Source organism: Bos indicus, chromosome 3 (assembly GCF_029378745.1).
Source record: "Bos indicus isolate NIAB-ARS_2022 breed Sahiwal x Tharparkar chromosome 3, NIAB-ARS_B.indTharparkar_mat_pri_1.0, whole genome shotgun sequence".
Lineage (NCBI taxonomy): Eukaryota > Metazoa > Chordata > Mammalia > Artiodactyla > Bovidae > Bos > Bos indicus.
Window position 1 is genome coordinate 11,745,292 of NC_091762.1, and position 9,216 is coordinate 11,754,507.

The following is a 9,216-nucleotide window of genomic DNA, read 5'->3' on the forward strand; positions in this document are numbered from 1 at the left end:
GTGAAGCATACAACAGCATACCTATCCTGTAAGAGTGGTTGGAGTTGGAGTTTAATGCATCCTGGAGAAACAACCATATATGCTAATAGAGAGGAGGAAAAAATATGTTTTTAGTCATTCCCTACCCTGCCTGAATCCTAAAGTCCACATCGTCCTAAAATATTCAGGTGGCAGAACTGCTTCCAGCACTCCTGGCTTTTCCAAAACTTCTGCTTTCTCTAACCTCCTTTCCCAAGTCCTACAAAAAATATACTCATATTCTACACTGCCGGGGACCAGCCCCGGCTGATCCAGGGTATTCGAAGGAGAGACGGCGTAGGCGAAGATCAGGATACAATAGCTTCAATTAGATATTAATTAGAGATATAAAGAGTAATAGAATAAGGATAGCTCAGTAGGAAAATTCAGTGGAGAAAAGAGGCTGAGTGGCTTGGTTTACGCGGGAGACCAATAAAACTTCAAGACAAGAAGTTTGCACCACTTACGTAGGCCGCAGGCGTCCTTCCGTTCTCCCGAAGGAGAGGAGACACTGAGGCCTCCCCGGTCGGATCTTAGAAGCCCAGGCATAATTAGTAAGCATGGTGGGTTCGGCGCTCCAGATGGAGACTCAACCAGAGTGAGAGAGAGAGCGACATGGGGAGACCAGTATTTCGAGAAACTGATCCCAATTCTTTATTTTCCAGAGTCTGTTTTTATACACTAAGATGTTATACAAAAGTCACGTGGGGACAGCAGTCCTGACTTTTATTAAAGTCAGGTGCTTCACACAAATGTATACAGAGGTCTTAGGGGTGTTACATCATCTTCTGGCCAGGGGGGCCTGCTGACAATTTACAACCCTCTCCTTGTGACAGCGGTCAGTCAATCAGGACACTTATTTCTCCAGGGCTGATTATTCTCAAAACAGACGCCACCCAAATAAAGTTACATTCCTACAGGGTGAGGGTGTAGTGGGTTTTAGTTAAGGAAAGAATTTACTTAGCCTAAGGTCTAACGTGATTAATATCAAAGGTTAATTCTATATATTCATTAATGTGTGTAAGGGCAGGGGATATGGAGACTTAGCAACAAACATTGGCTCAACAAATGAAAAACCCTTCACCAACACAATTTCTAATTAGCCCATTATACTTATACTAATAGTTTTCTAACTTTTCTAAGGAACCTGTTTTTAGAAGGTTTAAAGCATCTTGTGCCTCTCACGGTTGGGAGGCTGTGAGCGATCACATGTGGCCGGACAAGCCTGTCAGGCAGGCCAGAGAACCTTCAGAGGAGTTTGTAGGTTAAAACACTCTTGTCACACCCAAGAGTTTTTATTGACTGGAGCTCTAGGTTAACTCCTCCGAAAGAGGTGGTTGGGGACAACCCCCTGTAAAGTCAGAGGTGTAGGTAAGAGCACAAAGTAGTAAAGTAGGCAGGCTCTGGTTATGGGGGTAGATGCTCGAGGAGTTCCAGGGGGACTCCTGAGGCTCGATCCCGCCTTTGCGTATGTCGAGCCTCCTTCCTCATGACCTTTGTCATGGGCGGAGTACCTCACTCTGGCCCCCAACACTACACCATCCGCTGTTTTAATTAAAATGAGTTTGGATTTTTTAAAACAGAGTATCAGGACTTTCCTGGTAGTCCACCAGTTAAGGCTCCATGCTGCCAATGCAGGGGGCACATGTTACATCCCTGGTAAAGGAACTAAGATCCTCCATGCCAGGTGGTATGGCCAAAAAAAAAAAAAAAGAAGTTTCTATAAAAGTATGAAATAGGCAAAAAAAAAAAAAAGAAAATGTAAACAAAAGTCAGAGATAAAACTGACATGATAAAACAAAGATATCAAAGCCCCTAAGAGCAAGGAAAGTCCTCTTGACTCATTTGCTTGAATATTTAACAATCCACCTGCACCATTACCCCTTCCACATCCTGCCTGTCATTCATGCTCACTAAATAATGATGAACAAGATATTTCTCTGGTGAATTTTTATAGGCAAACTATAGATACAGTATCGGCACAAGTAGTTTTCTTCAGAAGTGTTCAGGGTAGAAATAAGGAGAGTATGATATGTTTTAGTAAGAGGAAAATTCAGAATATTAACTAAAAAGGAAAAAAAGGAGATTATTTTGAAAAAAAAAAAAAAAAGACTGTTAACATGGCAATCAACTCAGATTATTTTACTATACAAACACATACATAAGAGATCTTGCCTAGGATTCACTTAGAGCAAGCCTTGCAAAGAACTTTCTTTCAAAGAACGCATAAGAAGAAAAAGAAAAACATAAAGAACTGCAATGTTCTGGGTAAAGAGGAAAGTAGATCTCTGCATGACATTAGTCAAGGGATGGTTACTTCTATTGTAGGACCAACGAAGGCTTCCTGGAGGAAGAAGGAGCTCAGCTTCTCCAAGATAGAAAATCATCCAAGCAGATACAGTGAAATTAAGTTAAAATGCTGGTCATCTCTGCAAATATGATTATCTTGGCATAAATACAGTTAGCTCACTTTGACAAATGATATTTCAGTAGGAGTAAAAAAAAAATGTTATAAAATAAGAAGCCAAAGGGATGTCACAATTTAGTCCTGTACATCATTTCATTTAGTCTGATATACATTCTTTCTCACACTTCACATCTGAAATCTATGTGGATTCTACTAGTGATATTGTCTTATAATGTACAATTTTTTATCATTTTTCCACCAGAGTATGAATTATGATTTATCTAAAGCTTATCAGAACACTGATTTGATCAAATATGATGGTTGCTGCTGCTAAGTCACTTCAGTCGTATCTGATTCTGTGTGACCCCATAGACGGCAGCCCACCAGGCTCCCCCATCCCTGGGATTCTCCAGGCAAGAACATTGGAGTGGGTTGCCATTTCCATTTGATGAAATATAATGAGAGTGACTCCTGAGCTGTCAACCTGAGTTTCTGGGCTCCTGGGTAATTGCTCTAAATGGGAAAGAAGACACGGCGAGGGCTCACAAGATAGTCTGATATGACCTGTTAAGAACACAAGCAGTCAGACAGAAAAGGACAAATTATAACATTGCTTACATGTGGAATTTAAAAAATGATACAAATAAATTTATCTACAAAGCAGAAATAGAGTTACAGTTTTACACAACAATCTTATGGTTACTAGGGGAAAGGGAGTGAAGGATAAATTGGGAGATTGGAATTGATGCATACGCATAAATATATATAAAATAGATAATTAACAGGGGACCTACTGTGTATCACAGGGAATTCTACTCAATACTCTGTAATGATCTATGTGGGAATTTCTATTCCCACATATTCTATTCTAAAAAGAGTGGATATATGTATAACTGATTCATTTTGCTGTACAACAGAAAGTAACACAATATTTAAATCAACTATATTCTGACAAAAAAAATTAAATAAAAAAGAACAGAAGCAAACAAAATTACTCTACATAACAGATATTTGTGTAGCTATGTTCATGGCAGCAGTATTCACATAGCCAAAAAGTAGAATCAACTCAAGCTTCCATTGGCAGATAAATAGATAAAATTTGTTATACAGTCTTAAAAAGGAAAGAAATACTAATATGTGTTGCTACATGAATGAATGATGAGGACACTGTGTTGCGTGGAATAAGGCAGTCACAAAAAGAAAAATAGTGATGATTTAACTTATAAGAATTACTTAAAGCAGTCAGATTTCTATAGACAGAAAGTAAAATGAAGGTTGCCAAGGGATGGAAGAGCAATGAATGAGGAATGGGACTTAATGGGCATAGACATTCAGTTTTTCAAAATGAAAAGAGTTCTAGAGATTGGTTGCATACAATGTGAATGTACTCAATCCTACTAAACTTTATGTTTAAAATTACTAATGTGGTAAGTTTTATGTCATGTATATTTTACCATAACTTTAAAAAAATTAGATTTACATAAAAAAGTGAGTTGGGCAGAAAGGGGAAAAGTTCTGATGGAAATGCTGAGACTAGAATGATGTAGTAGACCAAATGGAATGAGTGAGAGAATGGACAGAAAGGAAAGATTAAAAATGAAAACTCACCAACGCCTCCAAAGCCATAATGCAAGACATATCAAAAGGATCAAGGAGGGCACTATTATTGCCACAGATATCAAGCCAATGTACTTGGGGTGTCCTGGCAATATGGAGAGGACACAAGGATGTCACTTCAAACCCATTCACTAGTTCTTCTGGCCTTCTTGCCCACCCGAGTGTCAGCAGCACCATTACCTGCTTACGGACATCTCTGGTTCCCTTTCTCTTATTCCCAGATGTCATATAGTCACAGCTACCCTTAGTCTCTCCTTCTTGCCCCATCCCACCCAGTCAATAGTCCTTCATTCTTACCTATTCTATACCTTAGATCATTATTTTCATTCCTTCAGCACTGTAGTCCCAGAAATAAACCTCAATTTCTATCTTTCTCTCTTTTCCTCTCCCTTCCTACCTCTCCCTCTGTCTCTCTTTCTTCCCCCTCTCCCTCCGTCTCTCTGTATCTCCCCCATCAAATCCCTCCCCTTCCCCAGGCCCTCTCTCTGTTCTTGAGGACCATCTTCTCACATCCCCAGTTCCTTCTCACCCCAGTACAGTATGATGTCCTGGTCTCCTAGACTGCTGTGCTTCACTCGACAACTCAGCCCAGCCGCCTCCCCAGCCACCACATTGAGGGTTACTCGGAGATACCAAGTCCAGTCAGCATTGGGCATGATGTTTCCTTGCTGAGTGCCAGGCTGCTCCTGCTCACCCCTCATCCACATCACCCTCACAGGTTTTGGGTAGAATCCTGAGACATGGCAGACCAGCAGTAGGTGGCCAGGCCCAGGAGTGGGGCCACTGGACAGCCAGGCTTCAGGCTTCACTGGGATAGGAAGGGGTAGAAAGAGTATCAAGTTATGTCTCTGATCTAGAGCATACAGAGTCAGAAACCCACAAGTGTGGACAATGACCTCTTCCACTTCTTTGGAAACCAAATAATGTATTGATTAAACCCCTCTCTTCATAGGTACCTCCTACTCTTAAATTTAAAGAAGGTGGTGGGAAGTGAAATAGGAAAGTCTTGGGGAGAAAACAGGATTAACCTTGCCTCTGCAGTTCCGCCTTCCCTGCATCGAGGACACCCAGGAGATATCGGGGGCAGGTTTCTGAGAGGAGTGTGTCTATGATACGCAAGATGCCTTGGTACTGAGTAATGAATACACAAAACCACTGTGCATCACTGCCTCCCTCTGGCTCAGGCACACATGAACGATTCTTGATGCTCATGAAATCCAGTCCTCCAAAACCTGCTCTCAAGAAGCTTTGTATGACCTTCCCAGAATGCAGCTCACAACCTGCTATGCCCTGAATCACAAACGGGTCTATAAAGAAAGAAAACAGAGACATAGTGATTTTAAAACACACAAGAAAGAAAGATATGGGGAAAGAACATGGGACTTTGGATTTGGATGGAAAGAAAGGTCAAAGATATGAAATGATGACCCAAAAACCAATTGCTGTACTCAGAGACTTTTCAGAAAGACGAGCATTCTGGAGAGGTATGCATGTTGTAAATAGTGGAGATGGACTCTTGTAAGGAAGTTGGGTGGGCAAGAGGAGAGGAGAGGAGCAATGTGTGATGGAGTCAGGAATGCAGCACTCCAGGGTAAAAGGGAGAGTTACACAGAGAGAAGAGATCAGGCAACAGTTGCTTGAGCAATGGATTGGAGAAGTCACACTTTAGTTCACTCAGGCACAAGGTAGGAAAAAGAGCTTTTTCCTTAGGATCTGAGAGAAGCAAGCTATGCACAAACAAACCAGGAGTTGGCTACAAAAGAGGAATTTCATCTATCACAGAAGACTGCAAGAAACAGGAAGAATCTGGGATACTTGGCGGACATATGGAGTCACAGTTGGACAATACTCTGGAGGGGTATATGCACACACTTGGGTAAAAAGAGAAGGAGAGGACCATGATCAGAGGGAGTCTGAACCAAGAAAGAGAAAAGTCATAGTGAATATCCCCAGTTCAGAGGACTATACTCACATTCAAACTGGAATTCACTTACAATATCCTGCACTTCCAGAGTGAACCCAATGAAGTAGACTCGGAATAGTTCCTCCATCTCAGCCACCTCCTCATCACTGAAGTTGCCCTTTGACCAGGGCTTCAGGAAGATGGCAGTGCCTGAGTCACTGTCCCAGCCATGAATCTGCAAATCATCCAACCAGCCTGAGCCTTGATTTTGAGTCCAGGTGCTGTTGGCAAAGGTTGAAATCTGGATGAGATGGAAGGAGGTTGGCCCCTGGAATGCTGTGGTGGTGAAAGGATAAGAAGAGTGAGGAGAAAGAATTAGGATGGAAAAGAACCCAGAGTCTGAATAACAACATAGAAGCTTAAACATTCCTGGCTCCAGCCCCAACCTCCAGAATAGGGGAGCGCGCGGGAGACAGGAGAGCCCAGACCCTTACTGCTGGTGCAGCATGTTTTTGCTCAGAGCCCCTGACCTAGGCTGGGAACAGTGAGAGTTACTCTTACCATCCTCATTGTCACCACCTGGGACAATAACTGCTAGCAATAGAAGTGGCAGAAGCAGCATTTCAATGGGAAGTAGAACTTCTGACTCTCAGAATTGGCATTTGATCTCTAATTCAGCAAACTTTTTTCTCACTACCTCTATAATAACTTCCTCTCTCTTCCAACTGACAAATCTCTGACCTACATTCCACATCACAGAAAAACGTTCCTCCCACACATTTGGGCTCCCACCCTGCCTCTCATTTCCACTCTAGTCCTTCACTTATAGATTTTATTTTAATGTCTCTGACTTTCAGCTGTTCTCCTTGAACTCAGCTTTTTTCATATTTATTACCTTGGGAAAGCTACCATGTGATGTTGAAAGGTTATTTCACCTCCCCAATCCTTTATTTCCACATCTGTGAAATAAGAGGGTAATATTAAACAATTGCTCAGCTTCCACTCTGTTTTAATCTAGAAGAGTTACATTGGTTTATACATCCAATTTAACCACCCTCCCCACAGCCCATCTCCTCTGGCACTTTGTCATTACCTCTTACAAGTGTCTAAATGATCCCTCTTTCTTATCACATCTCTCTTGCCTCATCTAACCTTGCATTCTCCTTTGTGTGTTAGTGTGTGTGTGTGTGTGTGTGTGTGTCTGTGTGTCTGTGTGAATGTGTATATGTTTATGTGTCAACAATAATTTACATGCAGGAAACTCATTTAAAACATTTCTTTTAGCTAGAAATCAAATTCCAGAATTAAATTTGATACATACTGCAGTTTAAGCAAAATTGTCTTATGCCATAGTAATTTTTGAGATCAAAATTATATTTACCATTAAAATCTAGCAGGACACTGTTATATCCTCTTGGGCACAAAAGCTTTTCTGTCTCTTGTTCCTTGATTATAGGAAATAGGTTTCATGTGGCCTCATTTCTGTTTCCTGAGTTTCAACAGGTAGATTCAAACAATTACTAATGAGGGAAAGTAAAAGATGCTTGCTCCTTTAAAGAAAAGGTATGACAAACCTAGACAGCATATTAAAAAACAAAGACATCACTTTGCCAACAAAGGTCCCTGTAGTCAAAGCTATGATCTTTCCAGTAGTCCTGTACAGATATGAGCGTTGGACCATAAAGAAGGCTGAATGCTGAAGAATTTCTGGTTTTGAATTGTGGTGCTGGAGAAGACTCTTGAGAGTCCCTTGGACTGCAAGGAGATCAAACCAGGTGATTGTAAAGGAAATCATCCTTGAATATACATTGAAAGGACTGATGCTGAAACTAAAGATTTGGCCACCTGATATGAAGATCCAACACATTGGGAAAGACCCTGATGCTGAGAAATATTGAAAGCAAAAGGAGTAACAGAGAATGAGATGGCTAGATAGCATCACTGACGCAATGGACATGGATTTGAGCAAAGTCTAGGAGATAGTGGCATGCTGAAGTCCACGGGGTCACAAAGAGTCAGACAAGACTTAGAAACTGAACAACAACATCAGGGAAGGGACAGAATGCAGAAAGAAGAAACAATCAATAAACATTAGAGCAGCCTTTGGAAGAGTTCCTCTTCAAAGAGGCTACAAAGCAATCTTGAAGTTCATCTTCAGGAAATAAAGCCATCACCACAGATGGAGGATGGTTACTCCAGTATGAAGACAAGATTCCAGGAACATTGTCCTGTTACCTCACCCCCAAACAAAGGAAAGTCACACACCCTGCCATCCTCCCCCCTCAAATTTTGCCTATAAAATCTTTTCCCCAAAACCATCATAGAGTTTGACATTTTTTAGTACTAGCCACTGATTCTCTTTGCTTGGCCTTGTTTAAACTTTCCTCTGCTTCAAACTCTTACATTTGTCCTATTTTGCTTCAGGCACATAAACTTGTGTTTGGTAACAATTTTGGCAAGCCATCATGGACTCTGTGCCCATAAATCTCAATAGCCCCTCTTTCTTGTCTCATCCCTTTTGCCTCATCTCTCTAACCTCACATTACCCATTCTTTGTGTGAGTGTGTGTGTATTAGTGTGTGTATGTGTGCGTTGATAATCATGTACATGCAGATATTTAAAGCACTGTTCTATCTGGCCCAAATCTCAGAATTAAATGTGATAAATATCACAGTTTGTAATATAAACAAGATTGTCTTAAACCATAGGAATTTTTTATTTTGAAAATTACATTTACTACTGAAATTGAGCAGGACATTGATACCCTCCTGGGCACAAAAGCTTTTCTGTTCCCTGTCCCTTATTTGTAGGAAATAGACTTTATTCAGCCTCTTTTACCTTCCTGAGTTCCAAAAGGCAGATCCAAACAGTTGCTAATCAGGGAAGGGAGGGAATGCAGAAAAAAAGAAGAAGCAATCAAGAAACAATAGGGCAGCCTTGAGAAAATGTCCTGATTCCTCCTCAAAGAATGGACATAACAAAATCTTTGAGTTCTTCCACAGGGAATACCAACTTAAGTGGAGGATAGCAACTTCAGACTGAGCCTAAGAGTCTGGAGTATCACCTTGTTACCTCATCACCAAGCAGAAGAAAGTCACACATCCTCCAGCCCTCTCCCAACATTTTGCTTATAAAAACTTTTCCCCAAAACTATCATGGAGTTTGGGATTGCTGAGCATGAGCCACCTGCTCTCCTTGCTTGGCCTTGCAAAAACCTTCCTCTGCTCCAGAGTCTATTTCAGTTTGTTTGACCTCACTGTGCCTCAGGCAC

The 9,216-nt window shown here is 41.2% G+C and overlaps 1 protein-coding gene across 1 annotated transcript; it reads right to left on the minus strand.

Moving 5' to 3' along the window:
- Positions 1–2,967: 2,967 nt before the first annotated feature.
- On the minus strand, positions 2,968–6,567 carry LOC109556982 (T-cell surface glycoprotein CD1b-3). The gene is made up of 6 exons (XM_019958342.2): positions 6,507–6,567; positions 6,015–6,281; positions 5,071–5,349; positions 4,572–4,850; positions 4,034–4,127; positions 2,968–2,989 (listed from the first exon to the last, which is right to left on the minus strand). Exons 1-6 carry the CDS (start codon positions 6,565–6,567, stop codon positions 2,968–2,970), a joined length of 1,002 nt encoding a protein of 333 aa, XP_019813901.2.
- Positions 6,568–9,216: the final 2,649 nt, after the last annotated feature.